Source organism: Podarcis liolepis, assembly GCF_965112155.1.
Source record: "Podarcis liolepis genome assembly, chromosome: 2".
In the NCBI taxonomy this organism is placed as follows: domain Eukaryota; kingdom Metazoa; phylum Chordata; class Lepidosauria; order Squamata; family Lacertidae; genus Podarcis; species Podarcis liolepis.
In genome coordinates, this window is record NC_139555.1 from 28,435,750 (window position 1) to 28,457,280 (window position 21,531).

The window sequence follows — 21,531 nt, forward strand, 5'->3', positions numbered from 1 at the left end:
GTTCACTTAAGGAAACAATTTGTTGTATATTAAGCATGATTTGAGTCTCCTTTCTATGGCTGAGGACCCCTGCCCACTCCTACGTATGTGCTATTAGGTAGCCCAATTCTTGCTAAAACTCCAGGCTATCTGGGAGTCGGAGACTGAAACCACATTGCTATTTCCAGGGCTTCCTCAAACACGGGCAGGTGCTTTTTGGCTTGTCAAATCGGTTGCAACCATTCTCAGCCAGGTAACAAGCAGCCCTGTCACTTCTTGCTGGGGTCTGTGAAAACTTCTCCCAGCTGAAGCAGCAGGGTGGCAGAAGCATGCTGCTTCCAGACCAAAGGTGTAGCTGAGGTTTATGTGTGTGCATTTTAATTCAGGATAAGGTACATACAGCAAGGTTAAGACTCTAGGAATGTAATCCTTTGCATGTCTACTCAGAAGTAAGCCCTGCTGAATTCAATAGGACTTCCCCCACAAATAAGTCTGTATAGGGTTGTAGCCTCAGTCACTTACATATGGGGAGTATTTGGGAGCCCAGCAAAGTCCCAGTGTTAAGTCATCTATAATCCTGATTACCCCATTTTTGCCTTTCATCACCATAGAGTGCTGCAGCTGCGACACATGCAGTTCATTAGGAAAGTAAATAAAACAGGAAGTATCACAATGCCAACCCATTAGTTTGCACAGTGCGTAATTTTAGCTTACGAAATGCATTGTTGCAGAATGATGTGATGGCAACTCACTGGGCTTTTAAACATTTGTTAGACAAATTCATGGATTATAGTAAAAAATAATAATTTATGGCACAAAAACTGAAAGGAGACCCATCCTGCCCGCAGACTTACAATTTAGTATAATTCAAGTCCAACTGTAGGTCCGAAATGGGGTCTGTTCACAGCTGTGAGCCACGTTAGCTGAATGACATCTCTGCTTACCAGATGCTGGAGACAGTGAAGTGGCTGCCACCATATTATGTTGCTTGTGAGCTACTAAAGCCATTTAGCTGTTGCGGCTGGAAATCTGGACCTTCATATGACCCAGCAAGGCAGGTTTTCCCCCCTTTCCTGCAGCCATAGATCAAAGCCCCAGCACTGTTGCTGTCCTCTAATCTCTAAATCTTAACTATTTTTTCATATAAAGGGTTACCTCCTGACAGTGTGCTTTCATAGAGCATTTCTCTTTCCTGCCCCCACCAATAGCTTTGACAGTAACACTCCTGCATTTAAGAGCTTGCCAAGGGCCTTAGTCATAGATGCATCCTTGACGTTCAGAGATTTCTTGCCTCGGCTTGTTGGGTAGAGGAAGTTCTCTTGTAGCAGCTGCTTGCTGCTGTCATTTACTCCTTTCCCAGATATGCTAGTGGCCACGTATTGGCAATCTTTATAATATTGAAAAGATTGACCGGCTCTGCTTACACATTTTGGTGATGAGTGATCAGTTATAAGGACTGTATCTTCAGAACAATCCACGCATTTGTACAATGCTGGATCTTGAAATAAAATACTTAAACCCCACACAAGTTCTTGCTTTGTCTGTATTTGTTCTTTCCACTGTACTGTTCTACTTCAATGGAAGTAGCAGATGGGAGGCACCATGATAGTGTCAAACGGTACCTGTACCTTGAAGCATTCCATCCCGCTGCTTTTGCCTATTCGCTTCTTGCTTAAAGATTCTGCAAGAGGCAAAAATACCCCGTCGGCAATACAGAGAAATGTTGCAGACCAACTGTTGAATTTGTACCAGAGCTCTTCTTCAAGAGAGGAGTTAAAATAGGACGTTTCTCCGTGCTAAAGTATTCAGGTGCGGTTGGAAAGCTTGGGTAATGCCCCCACTTCCTTATCTTGCAAAAGCAAATCAAGGGTAGATGTTAGAACCCCTATATGAGGGTACTATCTCTGGTGGCAAATAGCTCTCTTTGGAAACCAGGTCTGTAGCACCCTGCACATTTCATTCCATCAGTCCTCAAATAAATATTTGCAAGGAAGGTATTGTTTCCCTCCCTGTCTCCCAACCAAAGTTTGTTAAGGCCTATAAAAAAGTAAATTGCTAATACAGTAGCTTGTGTGCGTGTGGCGAAGGTCATGAGTCCCTACCTTTTTTTTTTTTTTTTTGAGGGGCAGGATTTACAAATACCACTTGCAGTGGAGAAAATAGAAGGTTCTGTTTTATCGATAGGGGATGCCATTCAGATTTTAGTAACTGGACTTTTTTAAAAAAAATGTAAAAAGTGTTTTTCATTTAAATCCCTGGAGGGAAATATGAAAGTCAACAGGTGCTGGGGAAAAATGTCTCTGCATATTAGAACTTAATTGGATTTGAAGATGCGTTCCAGGTGGGCTAATTATATGGGTGGTATAGCAGGTTGTTTCTTGCACGGGCAGATCTACAAGTTGGTTTCATTGGATTTGATCTTGCTCTTTGCAGCCTTTTCAAGATTAAGGGCTGGCGCATAGAACAGCTGCTCAGCATGTTCTGCTGGCTGAATGCTGCAATGTAGAGCTAGAAGTAAGGGAAGTGTCCCTAGAAAAGGCATAGGTGCCTTTTCCTCCCTTTACACCCTGGCCCCCAAAAGGGAAGAGGCATGGGATGAAATCCTGTGGAGCACAATGAGTACTGACTGCTCCTGTAGAAAAGTGCAAGATTCCCCAAATAAATGCTGTGAAGACATGCCCATAAAAAAGAAATGGGCTTTTAAGCTAGTAAATTCCATCAGAAAAATTCCATCCTCCTCCCATATCTCCTGCTAGAGCTCAAGATATCTAAAGGTTCAAGCCCCTGGGCTTGTTGCCGAAGATATTACAACACCAAACAGTCTGTCTTATTTGAGAAATGAAAAGTATCTGTGAGTTTTTCCTCTATAATCAGCATTTCTTTAAAAGAATGCCTACAGGCTTATCATGTTTTGGGCAGGTGTCTGATTGGAAATGCCATGGATTTTCCTACAGTGAGAGAGGTCGGTGATAATTAATAATATGCTGCGTGTTTCCACTTATATATAAACAGCTGCTTTTTTCCATGAATCTTTCTAGTCATCTTTGCACACAAACTGGGTTGATGAAACTTGGCATGTTCATTGTTGCTTCTTCTTTGGAATTTTTAATTTTGAGAAGTGTTACCACCTCCCCCCATTTGGGAACGTGGTGAAAATTCACCAAAGAGCACCCCACAGTTTCATATCAGTAAACTGGGGAGCAAACCTCGGTGAATCTAGGAGAGGGTTTTCCGATTGCCCAAAAATTGTTGCTCTGAAATGGATTTGTATCGCAATTTGCACGAGGTACAGAGAAACTTCCCTAAGACCCTCATTCTCCGTGACAGCAGGGAAACAGTCGTCCTGGACAGAGCTATCTCACCCCCAAAGGGCCTCATCCTGCAACTTCTCTGCCTCTCTCTGTGTCAGCTAACTTGGCCCCGAAGGAATGACCACCCACCCACAACTTCTGTTCAGCAGTCAGATAGGCATAAATGTGACATTTTGTGTAATACACTAGGTAGCCCCCAGCCCCGATCTGCTGCCTTTATTAAGTAAGCTTACTTGGGAGGTTAGGATTTGTTAGGAAAAAATATTGGCAGGGGTAGTAGTCTGCCCTTGACTCCTTGCCGTGCTGCCAAACTCAGCTGCTTAGCTCACATGTTACCTTGGCTTGGCAATGGGGCTGAGATGATGCTCACCTCTTGCTCATGGAACCCCTTGGTTACCTGCAGAGTGAGAAATGGCTTTTCATACATGCATAGCACAGTGTGCTCCTGGCCACCTCTTTTGTTGAATATCAGAAATGTTCTGTTCAAAAATTGAATATAGTGGTACCTTGGTACCCGAATGACTTAGCTCCAGAATGCCACAAACCCGGAAGTGAGTGTTCTGGTTTGTGAACGTTCTCCGGAAGCCGAACGTCCAACGCGGCTTCCGTTTGAGTGCAGGAAGCTCCTGCAGCCAATCAGAAGCCGCACCTTGGTTTTTGAACAGTTTCAGGTGTTGAACGGACTTCTGGAACGGGTTAAGTTCACCGTACATAGAAATTCAGAGTGATCTGGATTTTTCTTAGTTCTCTGGGTAAGAAGGCAACAGTCTTAAATAAGAAAAAGATGAAAATTTGAACCTGTAGCTTTCAGAATTGTAGTGATGACCAAAGAGCTTGCCTGCATCTTGAAGTATTGATTAGCAGTGCTCATCAGAAATGTCAATCTTAGGACTTTGTCTCCCTTTCTGACTGATTGCAATGGAGAGGGGTGTGTGTGTGTGTGTGTGTGTGTGTGTGTGTGTGTGTGTGTGTGTGTGTCTGTTTCTACACCCTTCCTCAATCTTCCTGGCAATAAATCAAACATGCAGATTGACAGCTGTGTCCGAGTACTTGTCCTTGGGATCTGCCTCATAGTCACATTCTGCTTTTGGAAGCTTAGCAAATGTAAACTTTTATGTAAGGTCTCTGATTGGAAATTACAAATGTATAATTTATATAGGTCTGAGTGAATGATTTATATCCTGTTAAGTGGTGATTTAGGTGGAAAATACAACCCCCACTTGCAGAATCTTTAATGAAAAGTGTCTGTTCTTACGAATTTATTTCTGAAGCAGTGTTTGAGCTCGGTGTGTTTGACATAAATCAGGTCTAATTGTCAGTTTGTGATTAATGAACATATGCTAGTCATCTCCCCCCCACCCCATAATTGAACTTGTGTTCAATTCATCAGACAGAGCGCAACAGGTTTAGGCTTTGTCAGATTGTGTGCGTTTTCTAGCCCTTGATTTCAGAGAGGATGGCTTGGGGCTTCTCCTTTTTTTGAAACTGCAGAGGGATGGGAAAATGAGACTTTATTTGAAGGATAAGGTTTTTGGATTCAACAGGGCAGCTTGTCAAAATGTCAGTTGGATTGGCGAAGTCTTGGAATGCAAAGGCAACACTGTCCAGGCCGAATTTGGGTCTCCAGCTGGTTTTGGACTACAATTCCCATCATCCCTGACCACTGGTCCTGGGGCGTAAAATCTATACAGGTGTGGGGTGTTCTGTTTAAAATATGTGACCAACAGTGCAATCTGTTCTACAGTGCAATGTGGAACAAGTCCTGAAAGGTCAGTTTGTATATAAGAACCAGAAGCTCTCTTCCTTGCACCCCCCAACCCCTTTTTAAAGAGCCTCCAAACATTGCTGCCTTGTTAACACTAATAGCTGTTTCAGTAAGCCTAGTTCACATAGAGATTTCTCCCTGCTATATTGCACAAGGGATGGCTGAGGGATGGGGGGAGCACTTAGTTTGCCTGAGCAGTACAATTATCCAAATCTAGGATGGAATAATTGTGCTGGATGGGACATCTGTGTAACTCCATGAGGGGGTGAATTGGGAGGTCCTGTTAAATCAGGCTTGGCATCACACCTACTTTTTTTTGTTGGTAGTAAGGCAACTTTTAAGGAACGCAGGTGGCGCTGTGGGTAAAACCTCAGTGCCTAGGACTTGCCGATCGTATGGTTGGCGGTTCGAATCCCCGTGGCAGGGTGAGCTCCCTTCTTTCGGTCCCAGCTCCTGCCCACCTAGCAGTTCGAAAGCACTCTTAAGTGCAAGTAGGTAAATAGGTACCACTTTATAGCGGGAAGGTAAACGGCGTTTCCGTGTGCTGTGCTGGTGCTGGCTCGCCAGAGCAGCTTCGTCACGCTGGCCACATGACCCGGAAGTGTCTGCGGACAGCGGTGCCTCCCGGCCTCTTAAGTGAGATGAGCGCACAACCCTAGAGTCGGACACGACTGGCCCATATGGGCAGGGGTACCTTTACCTTTAAGGCAACTTTAATTGTTCTAGAATTAAGTTATTTCATATTACTGCAAAACTGTTAACCTTACTTGGTTAGACATGCATTTGCTGCAGTGGTGAGTGGCTTCTGTCTTTCATAGTCTACACTGAAAAACAAAGAAACACAGCCACAGCCTTGAATTCCCACGTTCCACTTGATATGTGTGTAAATTTCTAAAGCAAGTGTGTGTATTTGGGATCTCCGTATAGTTAGGGTGCAATCGATCTTCAGTATATAGTCATGTTTAAGAATGTAAGTTGTTTCTTACTGGACCAGATCAAGATTCAGTTATGCAGCTTTCTTTGCAAGAATCCAGTTAACCAGATTGCTGTGATCCACTGAGAATTAGCCAGTAGCCCACATGCAGCACACCAACCCCTGATCTATATTTCTCCTTAGCAATTTTGCATTGATCATTCAATCTAACTAGTAGACTTCTATTGTTTCAGGATATAGACAAGTTTGGCAACGAGATTACTCAGCTAGCTCGTCCACTCCCTGTGGAGTACCTCATCATAGATGTAAGTATCCACTACACTTTTCTTTTCTTTTTCTTTGGCAGAGGGAAATAAAAACGGGCTAACCTCACCCCAACACTGAAGTTGAAATTTTTCACTTTGTTCCTTTCTTTAGCCGCCCTGCCTTTGTTAGGAAGCTAAATGTTAGCAAGCAGCTTGTAAGTCAACGCGGTTTTATTTTGGACTAGTGGTGATGTGAAACTTCAGAAAAGCTTTTAGCCTCCTTGTTAGGTGCTGCTTGGAGCACCTCACTGCTCTTGCAAAATGACATTTATCCATTAGATGAGTAGAAACTGTCACACACACCCCCCACAGAGATGCTGGTGATTACATCACCAGGAGCTTGTTAGCTAGTGTCGGTTGTACCTTTCACTGGAGTGATTAAGCAGTCTGCTGCTTATAGTGAAGGAGCCAGACATGGTTTGACTGTCTGGCTGGAAAATGGGTCGTTTTCTGATGTGCAGTAAGGATATGTGTGCATGGTATCAAGGAGCAATAAATGGCCACGGAGCTTGGATTTAGCATTAAAATGATGTGAGGAAACTATTCTACCAGATGGGAGCATGTAGTAGTACAGTGATGATTCATCAGCAGACGATATGATAGTACAGGCACCAGTATGATTCACTGCAGCAGCATGTAATATAGGCTGGAAACTTGAACATGGTCCTCCTCCTTGTCCATGTATTTACATAGCTGCTCAAGTGCTGGGATACAGGCATTTAATGCCTGATTCATGCCACAGTGATGGCCATTGTGTTGAGCCTGCAAACTTTGTATTCCAATTGACAGCCCAGAAACATATTTATTACCCCAGCGGCAAAGGCATCTCTGTGTGTGTGTTTGGACTACCTGGGGTATAATTAAAATGAAAGGAGATTGACAGAACATGTACTTAGGAGGCGTCTGAAAAAAAGAGACAAAACCGAATTTCTGAAGCCTCTCTTTACGGTTCTGCTTTTTTGTTATTCTCTAATGACTTGAGCTATTTCTGCAACTTTGGTTTTGGTTGCAAATTTTGCCGATCCCTGATTGAAAAATCCTTTATCAGTAAGGCTCCATAGAATTGCAGTTGGGATATGCTAGCTCTTCACTTTCAGATATAACAGCTTGTAATATTAGTCCGCCTTGGGCAACGAGTGGGAGAGCAAGCAAGCATGGTCTCCTCCCTGCTGGATCCAAAAATCACAGCCACCTCACATTAGCAAAGTTTACAAGCCCTCCAGAAGACGATGTGATTTTATTATTTAAAAAAATGCAGTTTCAGGAAGGGCATTGATAGTTTGAACTGCTGAAGACTTCAGCCCAGTATTCCTTCCTATTCTGTATCAGAAGATGGACCCACTCTAGAACAGCCAATTCAAGCTTGCATGTTCCTGAATCAGCCGTGCTTTTTGAAAATGAAATCCTTGTTGCACTCTGCTTGTTTAGCCATGCATGCTGAAGTATCTCCTTGGGAAATAAGGTGGGCGTTAGATTGAGGCCTAAGCATGGAACCCAACGCAAGAAATAAGGCAGTCGTCATCTCAACCTTTTTTTTCTTTTTTTAAATTTAAGATTACTACTACGTTCCCCAAAGATCCAGTTTACACATTTTCTATTTCTCAAAATCCATTCCCTATTGAGAATCGTGATGTTCTGGGAGAAACTCAGGTATGTGCAAATCATATTTGGGGTGGGTGCCGGGGTGGGAAGGGGGGCGGCTTTAAACAATTTAACTGACTTTAATGTTTAAAGATCATAGGTTGTTGTGCAAAAACAACAACAACAACAATGGTTGGCTGCAGATGCTAAGTAGTCTAAAAAGCTCCCATTTGCAGTTGGTTATTGTGCTGAATTTGTGTGTGGGAGTAGCAGTTCTGTGGGGAGAATTGCACGTAATCACATAAAATGTACTCTTAACTGTGAAGTATGTTCATCAGAAGTCAGAACGTGGCTTGCGTAGATGATTGTAAGAGAAACGTTCTTGCACAATTCCTCATTTCCCCCTTAGAAACAGAAATGTTGCATTTTGCATCCCAGTAATGGGTCTCCCCAATGCACACAAGTATTTGTAGGTGTGTGCCCCTTCAGCTATCCTCTTGCCTACTACTGCTTGGGCAAAGGGTCCCCTGCAGTATATGGCGGAAGGAAAAGCATGAACACTGTGAAGAAAGAGCTGCGCTTGGGAGAGACGACACCCTCATCTGCCTTGCCCTTTCTGTTCCTGCTGCGGACACAATTTGAGCTTGTGTCTGTGGAACTGCTGGGTCTAGAAACAAATAAGACTAGCTCAGCTTTTCATTCTAGTTATCCTGGCGACTCCTGTCAGCCAGCAAGGTCCACATATAAGTAAGTAAGTAAGTACATTTTTATTTATACCCCGCACTCCTCCGCCAAGACTGGGCTCAAGGCAGCTAACATCACATATCAAATACCGTATTTTTCGCCCTATAGGACGCACTTTTCCCCCTCCAAAAATGAAGGGAAAATGTGTGTGCGTCCTATGGGGCGAGTGCAGGCTTTCGCTGAAGCCTGGAGAGCAAGAGGGGGTCGGTGCGCACCGACCCCTCTCGCTCTCCAGGCTTCAGGAAGCTATCCGCAAGCTGTGGGAGAGCTGCATGAAGTCGCGCAGCTCTCCCACGGCTTGTGGAGAGCTGCCTGCACCCCGAAGCCTGGGGGCACACCGAGCTCAGCGCCCCCCAGGCTTCGGGCTTCGCGCAGCTCTCTGCAAGCCGTGGGAGGGCTGTGCAAAGTCGCGCAGCTTTCCCACGGCTTGTGGAGAGCTGCCTATTCTGGGGGCTGGGGTCGGGGGAAGCTCGGGCTTCCCCTGCCCCAGCCCCGCGCCTGGGGGGGAAATAATTTTTTTCCCTTTATTTTCCCCCCCAAAAAACTAGGTGTGCCCTATGGGCCGAAAAATACGGTACATTAAAACACAATCAAACAATTAAGATACAGCTTAAAAATTAGAATCAGGATACAATTAAATGACTGCCCACGAATTACAACCATAGGGGTCGGGAACCTCAAGTATTCATCAGGGCCAGCTATCCATGTTGGTCCCACATGAGCCGATAAAAGGACCAAAGAGGTAACTTACAGGGTCCCATGGGGGGGGGGTCAAACTGGTCCCAGACAGAAGGCCAGGTGGAACAACTCCATCTTGCAGGCCCTGCGGAAAGATGTCAAGTCCCGCAGGGCCCTGGTCTCCTGCGATAGAGTTTTCCACCAGGCTGGGGCCAAAGCTGAAAAGGCCTTGGCCCTGGTTGAGGCCAGTTTAACTTCTTGAGGCCCGGGACCTCCAAGATATTATTATTTGCGGACGCTAAGGTCCTCCGCTGGGCATACCAGGAGAGGCGGTCCCGTAAGTACAGCCTTGTGCATGGAACGTCCTTAGTTTAAGCCTCTGGTTAGAAACAGTGAATGCAAGTGAAAAGTAGTGTGTCTGTCCCTAGTTGCCCTTGGTGGCTATTTCAAGTAGCTATTGGCAGATGCTTTTGAAGAATACTGAGCAAGATCAAGAATGGTCTAAACTTTCTCTGGTGCTCCGTCCATTCATTGTTGTTTTTCTGACTGTTTTCATATCAGAGAGAGAACAAGTACCTTAGTACAGAAAGGAATTGCAGGTATATTCTGGTTGGGGATATTACAGAACTTGGTGTCTTTTCCCCAATGCACTTGTTTGACTTGCTAGGACAGTATCGGCCATTTATTCACTCCTCTTGTTGAGAGATCTGGTGTCATTTCACATCCCCTTATTCCTACATCTGAATAAAAATAATTGCTCTCTTGATTTGAGAATGTGTCCTGGTAGAGCTTCATTGACCAGAGTGATTAATTTGACAGGTTTTTATTACTATCATTGTTATTTGTTTGCAACTTTTTTAACGGAAAAAACTCTTGAGTGACTTAACGTGATAAGATGCAACAGTTAAAAACAATTAAAATCGGAAAATGTAAAACAATGTATCGTATTAGATAGGGGTAGATAGCACAGGCACCGGCCGTTTTAGGCGCATTCAGTGCATAAGCAGCCATGCACACAAGCATCACCACAACCTGAAAATGGTCAGAAAAGGAGGCAGGGCAGAGTGGGCTGGCATGCGCTCCGTTGCTGCGTTTGGAGGTCAGGAACGCACACTCCTCCCCACGCAAAACAGTCATTCCCTGTAGTGCTGCCTATACCAACCAATCCTAAGAACACTGAAATGTTTGTCCTCTTTACAATTTCTACAGGACTTCCACAGTCTGGCAACTTACTTGTCCCAGAACACATCCTCAGTGTTCCTCGACATCATCTCCGATTTCCATCTGCTCCTCTTCTTGGTCACCAACGAAGTGATGCCTTTAAGGGTATGTAATGAGAAGGAAGTTAATTCTGGTTAAGGTTGGTGGCAAAGATGCTCGTGGGATTTAAGTGCGGCAGTCTCAGCTTGGCCTTTGTGTTGTTTGTATTGGTATGTTCTTGGACAAGACAAGAGCCAACTTGGATGTTACACTGACAACTGGAAGCACTTCATTTAATTTCTCTGAATCAGAAATTCCTGCAGTAAACCATTGCATGATCAGTTGCCCAGTCTTACCAAGGCCAGCAACTTCCTGTGTTTGCGTCTCCTCCCATGCCTCCGCCCTCTTTTTATTGGCTGGGCAGCTGGCGAATATAACATCTGGAATGCTCTTCATCCCCCCCCCCAAAAAAAGTAAACACCAAAAGGGGGGGGTGACCAAGCCCTGTGCCATGTATGGAGAACTGCAATGATTCAGCATTTGCAGAACAGCTGGGTCTACCAGTAGGCAACTGGAGAGCAGGACCAGTCAGATATGCTTTGTGTTAGATAACAAGACAAAAACACTGAACAATGTATTTACTCCCTTATTATTACTATTTTTTTAAAAAACAAAAACCTGAATACTTACATTTAGTGCCAAAAAGGTGGGGCAAGTGTGGTGACAAGATAGGCATGTAGCCCATAAAAAGGGGGAGGTACTTCACATTTTCACTGCATTTTGTCTTTTGGGGTTATTTGCCAGTTTCTGAATTGGGCTGATGTATATTAGTGAGAGACATGCACAGTATGCGCACTCAGAAGTCTTAAGTCTGCATCTCTGAAGTGGCCTCTAGCGCCCTCTGCTGTTTGGAGCACAATATGTCCCCCTTCAGCTAAGTCATCTTCATACAGCCATGCAAGTTTGCCACTTGCATGTAGCAAGTTGTGGTTGCCGAAAAACGAATGCATGAAAGAATGCAGCTGTACTGCAACCCACCATTCAAACTCACTGCTGCCACCGCCACTGCGGTCTGGTTCTTCTGGGTGCTGTCCTGGCTGGTTGAAGGAGTTCACACTGGCAGTTCCTTTCCCCCAAATACAGCAGGGTTGTGTTCGATGTGTGTGCGATTCATCTTCTTGTTTTATAGCATGAGTAGGCAAACTAAGGCCCAGGGGCCAGATGTGGCCCAATTACCTTCTAAATCTGGCCCGCAGATGGTCCGTGAATCAGTGTGTTTTTACATGAGTAGAATGTGTCCTTTTATTTAAAATGCATCTCTGGGTTATTTGTGGGGTATAGGAATCTGTTCATTTATTTTTTTTCAAAATATAGTCCGCCGCCCCCCCCCCCAAGGTCTGAGGGACAGTGGACCCGACCACCTGCTGAAAAAGTTTGCTGACCCCTGTTTTATAGGGTTGCTGGCCCTTTAAGCTGGAAGGGAGGTAGAGAGCACGCCTGAGATGGCACTGGGATGCTGTTAGATTGTTGGAAACTGAAGTGTATCTTTACTGCCAGTCAACACAAGCTTTTCTGCTTGCCTGATGAGACAATCAGCCATCTCTCCCCCAGCCCCATGTGCTTCTTCCGGGACTCTTCCAACCCTCCCCCAGAGCCAGTTTGGGTGTATGGGGGAAAGGGCGGGGAGCCCCACTGTGATATTGGTGGTCTTTGTGGGGATGTTCGCTGGCAAGACTACTTAGCTGAGTCTGGCCCTACAGATGTGTTATTTAAAAGGATGCCTTATTGTTAAATAAGCAGTCATGTTACCACTATGGTTGGTGGATTTGGGGAGGTGGGGGCAGCTCTGGAGAAAAGAGATTCTTCCTGAACAGCCCCACGTATCCTTGAGGTAAATGGGATTAGCTGTGACCTGACCCATCATCTCTCTTCCAGGATAGCATCAGCTTGTTGCTGGAGGCAGTCAGGACTCGGAATGAAGAGCTTGCACAGACTTGGAAGAAATCTGAGCAATGGGCCACCATTGAACAGCTTTGCAGTATGTCATGTCTTTTCCCTTTGATACTAGGATTTGGGCACCTCTGCAGAGATGCTGGAGAGCTTTGGTTTTATCTGTTATCAGATCACCCAGGGTTGTGATTTGGTGTCTGAGTTCCCTCAGTCACTTGGGGGCGGGGGGAGATCTCAGTAGGAAGGAAAGGGCTTGAGCAAGGATAGCAGTCTCCCTGGCCAAAGAAAAGAAATATTTGTGAAACAGTCTGCGGGCAAGCGTGTAATCCTTGTGGATAAACAACTCTGTGAACTTGATCTAGTGCAGGAGAGCAAATAAAGTCTCTCACAAATAATACTATGAGGGGATTCAAGGCTGTACAGACCTTGCAGAGGAGGAGAAAATATAGTAGGCATATGGTAAAGGTAAAGGGACCCCTGACCGTTAGGTCCAGTCGTGACCGACTCTGGGGTTGTGGCGCTCATCTCGCTTTATTGGCCGAGGGAGCCGGCGTACAGATTCCGGGTCATGTGGCCAGCATGACTAAGCTGCTTCTGGTGAACCAGAGCAGCACACGGAAACGCCGTTTACCTTCCCACCGGAGCGGTACCTATTTATCTACTTGCACTTTGATGTGCTTTTGAACTGCTAGATTGGCAGGAGCAGGGACTGAGCATCAGGAGCTCACCCCGTTGCGGGGATTCGAACCACCAACCTTCTGATCAGCAAGTCCTAGGCTCTGCGGTTTAACCCACAGCACCACCTGCATCCAGCTGGCATATAGATCTGCACAAACTAGAGAAAACTACCCTTTTCTGTAATGTTCAGCTGAAAATTCCCCCACTTTGTCAGAGCTTTCCTAACCCCCCTCCTGATTCTTGTTGTGTGTGTTTTTTAATCCCTTTTTCTAGGCACAGTTGGAGTTCAGCTTCCAGGACTCCAAGAATATGGTGCCATGGGTGGTTCGACACACGCCACAACCTCCGCCATGTGGGCCTGCCAGCACTGCACCTTCATGAACCAGCCGGGCACAGATCACTGCGAGATGTGCAGCCTCCCACGTAGCTAGGCCCCCTCTCGGCTTAGCATTCGGGGCAGCCCTTAAAGACCAACTGGCGGAAATACAGAGGCAAACCCTTAGCCAGGCGGGGGACTGTTCTTCCTCCTGGGATGACACACCCTGAGGGTCGGGGCAGGTGGGGGAGGGGCGGGGAGCGACCCACGTCGTGGGCACTCGGTGCCATCCAGCGGGTGACAGCTTGCCGGTGGAACTGGATGTTTTAGGGGGAGGGATACGGCACAGCCCCTCTGCCCGGCGCTGCTGCCTTGTCTTTTCTTTGCTCTCAGTATTGTAGAAAGCCAGCCAGTGGTCATGTTTCCCTGGAGCTGCCGTCATGCAACCCTGTGGGCACATGGCAGTGTGGTCATGCTGCGCCCGCCCAGCCCCCAATCAGCTTGCATGCCACAAGCTTCCCCCAGCCTTAAGCCAGTCACAGTGAGGCAAGGCAGTTGTGTTGAAGGGGTCAATTGGGTCCCCAGGCTAGCTTGCCTAATGTTGCTCCCTTGACATGCTTTTTGCATTTAGCCCCAGAATCGCTGGGTGCCTGCGTCACTTCGGTCCAACCTCTAATTAGAGCTTCCAAATTGAGTGGCCTGCACTGGCAGAACATACAGTTGCTTTGTAGCCCCCCGGGCTAAGTCCCAGACCGACTATCTCGGCTAGAGGAAGAGGAGGAGAGAACACGCTTCTCAACTTGGTAGGGTGTCTACAGTCATCCAGCCCAGCCACAATGGCCACAGATTTAAAGAGCTCTATCAAAACAGCTGTCTCCTGGTGCTTCTCAGCTAGAGCTAGGTAACAGAGGGCCGTTCTTGCCCAAATCGGGCAGTGGGGACCAGCTGGCTTTCCGAACTGGAAGCGGGTCGCAATTTGGCGGCATCATCCTGGCTGTTTCAGGGTTGGGCAGGCAGTTCGCGAGCAGTTTGCTTGCCCCAGATTTCCATATGCTGTCATCCCTTTGCATTGAAAGCCAATTCCTGGTCTTTGTAGCTGTGAGCAGGCAAACCTCGCAAGTACCTTTCCTCGTGCCTGTTAGCGACTTAAATAGCATCCCAGCAGGGAAAGCTAAATGGAACGTTTGTCGGCATCTTGAAAGGAGCTTTGTCTTGCTGCAGCGCGATCCAGGCAAATTGCAGCCGAGGCGCTGGAAATTCTCCTGCCTCCAGAACACTTACCTGCCTCCTCTTCCCATAACCACATTTTTAGCTGTGCCCTCGAGCTCCTCATGTCTTTTGATGTGTGAGCTCCTCCATTGCCATACAGAGATGTGCTTTCATTGTCCAAAAGTTCCCATCATCTCTGCCAGCAGTGTTAGGGCACATTTGGTTCCTCTTGCACAGCAGTATTTCTGCACCTAACTAGCCTGTTCATCCCCCAGGCAACTCCCATCAGTTTTATAGCAGAGAAGCAAGGCATTCATGCCATCCATTGGGTTATGGGGACAGAGGGCATCCCGTAATTTTTATCTTGTTAGATGCCCACCCCAGCAAAATGTGCCTCCACCCCAGCTACCAGTTTTCTTTATGGGCCTGTAGGCCTGGCTCCCAGACAGCTGCCATGAGCGACGCAGTCTCTACCTTTCCATGGCTGGAAATACCTGGGGCTTTGTCCGTCAGGTGTTTGAACCAACACTTCACCTGGCCCTTGTTACTGCTGACAGGACATGCGACTCTCTTCTTTCCTGGGTTTGTGTTTTGACTAGATTCCTTCAGCTCACCGGGCTGTAGCTACTCTTGCTATTCCTTTTCATTCTATGGGTTGCAGAGGTGTGTGTTTGGTTTGGACTGGAGTTGACTGAATAACAGCCCTGCAAATAAAAAAATATATTAAAAGCGTCTGAAATGGAAGCCTCCTGGTCTGTTCTTTTGCCCGCCTTGTCCTCTTGTGTTTGCTTTTCTTCCCATCCGTTTTGAACTTGAGCAGCTCTTGGATTAACAGAGCTTTCCCCAGACAAAGCTTTGAATATTCTTCAGGGCAGTGCCCCAGTGAGAATCTTTCTGATCCGAGCTCCCCACTTCAAACCTTGTAGTCCTTTCCTGCCGTAAATGCTTGCTAAGGACTTTGGCAACTGCAGGAGGGGAGCAAAATGTGGCATTTCAGCAGCCCTTCTGCTGAAGATGGTGAAGCTTTGTCTAGAGAAAAACAGTACAGTGGTACCTTGGTTGTCGAACTTAACCCATTCTGTTCCGAGAGTCTGTTTGACTCCCAAAACGGTTCGAAAACCAAGGTGCTGCTTCCAATTGGCTACAGGAGCTTCCTGCACTCGATCAGAAGCCGTGTTGGATGCTCGGCTTCCGAAAAACATTCGCAAACCGGAACACTCACTTCCGGGTTTGCTGCATTTGGAAGCTGATTTGTTCGGGAGCCAAGCCGTTTGACAACCAAGGTACCACTGTACTAGGCAAAGCTTTAGTATCTCATCTCAGAGCTCTACCAAGCAAAGCATACAGTTGTCACTTAGGTGTTTATAGTGTATCTTTAGATCAGCCTCTCTCAACCTGTGGGTCCCCAGATGTTGTTGAACTACAACTCCCATCACCCCTAGCTAGCAAGGCCACAGCTCAGGGATGATGGGAGTTGTAGTCCAACATCATCTGGGGACCCACAGGTTGAGAACCGCTGCATTAGATGAAGAGCTCACTTGAGTAGTCTAGGAGGGGGAAGATTAGAAGGATCTTGCTAAAAGTGCTTCGCAAGCCAGTCTCCCTTGTTTTGGCTTTGTTTCTGCCCATACAACAAACTGGCAGCAAAACATTTTAAATTGTAAAAGGGATTGTTTTATTGTAAAACACTCAATATTCCTCAGACTTGCAACTTAGAATTTGTTAAGCTTCCTGAACCTTACATGTATCCTGCCCAACATCAGTTGTCCTGGCTGCAGCAGAAGCAGGTGAATGAGTGAGTCACTTCTTCCAATGTACAGTTTTGTTAATTGGCTTCAAGGAACAATGGGCTTGCGGGATTCTTGGGTTTTCAACTCTCATTTGACCATGGTTTTTTAGGAGTCAGACTTTTAATTTCGAATGTTTACAAGGGGAGGTAGTGAGTTTGGGCTGAAAGTTGGAGTGGGCTAATTCGGTACTAGCAGGGAGCTGCTTTAATGCTTATTTTTCAGAGAATGGATTCCAAAGAGCCGGATTTCTGACTGTTCAAAGCATACACAATGGAAATAAGAGTGACCAATACACACACACACAGAGAGAGAGAGAGAGAGAGAGAGAGAGAGAGACTAGTAGGGATCCCCTGCAGCCTCCAGCATGGACAATTGCACATCCAATTTGTTCACAACTTGCCATAATTCTGAAAAATTGCACTAGCAAAGGGGTGTAAGGTTAGGTCCAGCTTGTGAAATCCTTTTTAAGATAATATGGACTTGGAAGGTGCTCAGTATGAAGCTGAAAGAGAATTCTATAGGCAGACATGGGTTTTCTGGATTTCTATGAAGTGTCCCAACACTTGAACCCTTCACCCAAAGCTCATTAGCTTTCGAAAATTGCCTTCCTTGTACACATATCAACTGGCTTTGAAGAAAACTTCCCTGTTTGCATACATGCAGTAAACCCCCCTCCAGCAAAATACTGGATTCCTGCTTTTGCCCTGGGCAGTTTGCAGTGCCAGCTTTCTAGGAAAATCGTGACCTGGCCCTGTCCAGATTTTAGGTTCTTAGATGGGAAAGGGTCTTCATGCTGGGCAGAGCCCTAGCAATAAACGATGTTGCTGCCCTCAAACGCTGTCACTTGGCAGAAAAGGAAATGACACAGAAATGAGCCGGCAATTTCTGTCCCGTAAAGAAGACCAGCATCCAAGATGACAGCTGAATTCTGGAATATCCACCAAAGCATTGACTTGAGAGTTAATGGATTCTTGGAGCTGGAGAGAACTTGAGACAGGTAGAAAAGCCACATATTGATGAGCATATGCACTTCCACTCCACAGCTCCTGTGAAGACCCACCATACCCTAAGTGAAAGAGATGAAGTTTAAGAGAAAGGTCAGAGCCTCTTCTGGTGAATATTTCACTCCATCCAAAATAAAGCAAGTTCTGGGAGGGGTTGTCTTCTTCTTGTAGCCCTTTAGCAGAAGAGCAGGGAGCCTGTGGTCCTCCCAAATGTTACAAGGCTCCAGCTCCCATCATCCTTGATCATGCTGATGGGTGTTGGGAATCCAAAGACCACATGTTCCCTCCCTCTGCCTTAGCATCAACAGTGACCTTGGACTCCCAAATCCAACTTGTGCAGAGGGATTGGATTGCAAACTTTCTCTGAAGCTCTGTAACAAACCAAAGACAGTTCAATTGGGCAGGAGAGAGCTCTCTTACCCTCTTCCGCCACGTGTCTGTGTCCTGAATTGTACTTTTGCAATTTCTGGGAGCTGTTCCACTGTCCTGTAGGCTTCCTCCTTCCTTCCTCCCTCCCCCCCACCCTTTTGAAGGAAACAAGCCATGGCCTGGGGGCCTCTCAATAGGCCCAAAGGATCTGTTTGCAATTAGAAGACTGCTGTGTGGCTTGGCAGAATTCCAGGGCAGCTTGGCTATAAGGCGAAGAGAGGCAGACCTTGGCCAGAGAGAGAGAGAGAGAGAGAGAGAGAGAGAGAGAGAGAGAAGAAAACCCTTGGACTTGAAAGAGCAACTGCCACAATTTACCATCTCTGATTCTCTGTTCAACAGGTAAGGAGCTTCTCCTTTTTTGCAGTCTATAAACCTAGTTCTGAGCATTATTGGCTCTCAAGCTACTTGGGGAGAACGTTCTCTAAAGGGGTTGCCAGGTTTCTGGGGTACCCTTTAAAAGGTAAAGGGACCCCTGACCATTAAGTCCAGTCGCAGATGACGGGTTGCGGCTCTCTTTACTGGCCAAGGGAGCCGGTGTTTGTCCGCAGACAGCTTCCGGGTCATGTGGCCAGCATGACTAAGCCGCTTCTGGCAAACCAGAGCAGCGGAAGGAAACGCCGTTTACCTTCCCGCCAGAGCAGCACCTATTTATCTACTTGCACCGGCGTGCTTTCGAACTGCTAGGTTGGCAGGAGCTGGGACCGAGCAACGGGGGCTCGTCCCGTCACGGGGATTCGAACTGCCAACCTTCTGATCAGCCAGCCCTAGGCTCAGTGGTTTAGACCACAGCGCCACCCATGTCCCTTGGGGTACCATTTGCTAGTGCCAGATCTCTGCCTCCTATTCGGACGCAGTTCCCAGCAGTGTCTCCTGTATGTTCTTGGGGCCCATTGCAGTGGCTCTGGTGTCTTGGAAGAGAATTAATAGAGGAGGCAAGCAAGGGCCCGAGGATGAAGACAGCACACAAAAGTTCTGAGCTGTCATACCGGCTGTTCTTAGCCTCTGATCCAAGCAGCTTGTCAGCACATAAATCACAGGAAAGAATGGAGTTAACATCCGAGAAGATTCTAGTGTATCCAGCCCTGCGAAGTATCTGCTGTTTCTTCATGTTTTGGATTAAAATGTTTGGGGTTACCCTTGAGATCACGGGTAGGAAGCAGATGCAAGCAAAGGATAAGCCAACATTTTCCAGCAACCAAGCAAAAGCATGTTGAGCAACCCAGATAAACAGCCTGACTAAGCAGATAATTATTGTTGGGCCGGTCAAAATAAAGAGCGCCTTCTGTTACTGGTCCCAAGGCTACAGATTAGAGATTCTGCCTTGCTCCTTGTCTGTAGTCGCTACTGTAGATGCAGGTTTGGTATGTATCCTGTCCTGTGCTGCCAGCCCTTCTCAGCTCTGTCTCCACTACAAGGATGTAGCAAATGCTTTTCTGGCTGCTCCAGGTGTCCCTATTTTCCAGGGACAGTCCCAGATTTACAGAAGCCATCCCAGTTTCTGATATGATCCCAGAATGTCCCGCTTTTCCTTTGTTGTTGTTTAGTCGTTTAGTCGTGTCCAACTCTTTGTGACCCCATGGACCAGAGCACGCCAGGCACTCCTGTCTTCCACTGCCTCCCGCAGTTTGGTCAAACTCATGCTGGTAGCTTTGAGAACACTGTCTAACCATCTGGTCCTCTGGCGCCCCCTTCTCCTTGTGCCCTCCATCTTTCCCAAAATCAGGGTCTTTTCCAGGGAGTCTTCTCTTCTCATGAGGTGGCCAAAGTATTGGAGCCTCAGCTTCAGGATCTGTCCTTCCAGTGAGCACTCAGGGCTGATTTCCTTAAGAATGGATAGGTTTGATCTTCTTGCAGTCCATGAGACTCTCAAGAGTCTCCTCCACCACTTTTCCTTAGGACGTCCCTATTTTCATTGGAGAAATGTTGGAGGGTATGGAGTTATGCAACCCCAAGCCAAAGAGATAAGTAACTATACAACCTTCAGAAGACATCTGAAGGCAGCCCTGCATAGGGAAGTTTTTAAGTGTTTTTAAATGTTCTGTTATGTTTTTATATATGGTAGAAACCACCCAGAGTGGCTGGGGCAATAATAATAAAATTATTCTTATGAAATAGGTAGGACATCCCTATTTTCATCGGAGAAATGTTGGAGGGTATGCCTTTCTCTCCTCCCCCAAATAAGAGCAGAAGGTTTAATGCCATACTTGTGGGTACACAACATTGGCATGTTTTGTCCAAGGTGGCATGGAAACAACTCAGGAAAACCTGGGTCCAGATTCTTGCATCACTGGTTCAAACCACTGGGCCACATTCCCTTTGTGCCTGATGCACACAGACTTGCCGGGATCTGACCTATAAGTGGAAACATGTGAATGTGACATTGCTATGGCTACAGAGCCAGAGAGGCCCCTGTTTTTCCCTTTTCCATTTGGTATGAACAGCTTGTGACCATCCCGGCTGGGAAATGTCCATATGGGAGCCGTCAAAGCGATAGGGGTGAGGAAAGGGGACTGTTGTTGCGGAACTAGTACTTGGGAAAGGGAGGCTTCTCTGATGCTTTTTCCCTTCTCCTGTCCCTTTGCAAAGGCACCATGAGACAGATCTTCTCCCTACTGCTTTTGGTGGCAATCTGTTGTGCCGCCAAACCAAAGAGGCAGCAGGCAACGTCAGAATGGGACTACAGATCTGAAGGTAAGGTTCCAGATTTGCTGGGTGCCAAAGAGTGGGCTGATGCCACGCAAAGCTTGTTTTGTCTTTTGTTTCATTTCCATTTGCAAATGTACATTTGGGGCTGCAGATTTCCCGGTTTTACTATCCATGCGCAGGTCTTGCCTTCTTGGTTTTGCAAAGCTAACACAAAACTAATAGGGTACATGGGCTCTAGCCAGCCAACTCACACTGGACAGATAAGGAAGTAAGCTTGGTTTCTGAACTGTCAGCATAAAAAAACCACTTTTGTGAAGGTTTTGAACACAAGACCCAAATCTCCCCTGCATACATTCGCAATGCTTTTGAAACTGTGGACAGAAGATTAAACTTCCCCTCTGCCCCTATCCTGTAGAGCTTTAATCCTGTTTGAGCATTTTTTGATTTACCCATAAATCCATTCCCACTCTCTATATCTTGTCACCATGATATACTTGAGGATATACTTCCAGGGATATACTTCTAGGGAAACAAATTCCCTGAAATTAAATGTTTAAAGAATGGCAGTTCTGTATATTCCCCTCCCTCTCTTGGCATATGTAGTCTCGACATTGAATATAATAACACCTCAGTTTCTAAAGAGGCTTCCATGGTCTCAGTTGTGTATGTTTTGTATTAGAATGTATTTTTCGTCTTTATATAAACTTCTTAATCCATCAACAGATGTGAACAAGGTGGGTGACATAGTTTTAAAATGCAGCTGATAAACCAAGTTTATTCTAATTCCATCTGTCTTAGGATGGATTTCATATGTGCGCTTTTTGTTTGCAATTATTTAGTCTGACAAATGATTCAAATTCTGGTCTGATGGAAATGTTGGGGGAGCCCTCCCTTTCCGAGCCAGGAAATGGAACTGCAGAACTGCTATAGTTCAGAGAAAGGTGTATGTTCTTCTATATTATTACAGTCGTACCTTGGATCCCAAACATCTTGGCACTCGGACGTTTTGGCT

General features: G+C 46.2%; 2 protein-coding genes across 2 annotated transcripts in view; both read left to right on the forward strand.

Annotated features, from left to right (window-relative positions):
- NPLOC4 (NPL4 homolog, ubiquitin recognition factor) overlaps positions 1-15,389 on the forward strand; it is a 51,904-nt gene extending 36,515 nt beyond the window's left edge. The window contains exons 13-17 of the mRNA XM_083490080.1: positions 6,223-6,294; positions 7,849-7,944; positions 10,507-10,623; positions 12,433-12,535; positions 13,399-15,389. Of these exons, the coding sequence (XP_083346206.1) occupies positions 6,223-6,294; positions 7,849-7,944; positions 10,507-10,623; positions 12,433-12,535; positions 13,399-13,556 (546 nt within the window). The 3' untranslated portion in view covers positions 13,557-15,389. The remainder of the gene's footprint in view (positions 1-6,222; positions 6,295-7,848; positions 7,945-10,506; positions 10,624-12,432; positions 12,536-13,398) is intronic.
- A 2,603-nt stretch (positions 15,390-17,992) lies between these two features.
- Positions 17,993-21,531, forward strand: part of FAAP100 (FA core complex associated protein 100) — a 30,909-nt gene continuing 27,370 nt past the window's right edge. The window contains exons 1-2 of the mRNA XM_083490853.1: positions 17,993-18,212; positions 20,460-20,564. Of these exons, the coding sequence (XP_083346979.1) occupies positions 20,465-20,564 (100 nt within the window). The 5' untranslated portion in view covers positions 17,993-18,212; positions 20,460-20,464. The remainder of the gene's footprint in view (positions 18,213-20,459; positions 20,565-21,531) is intronic.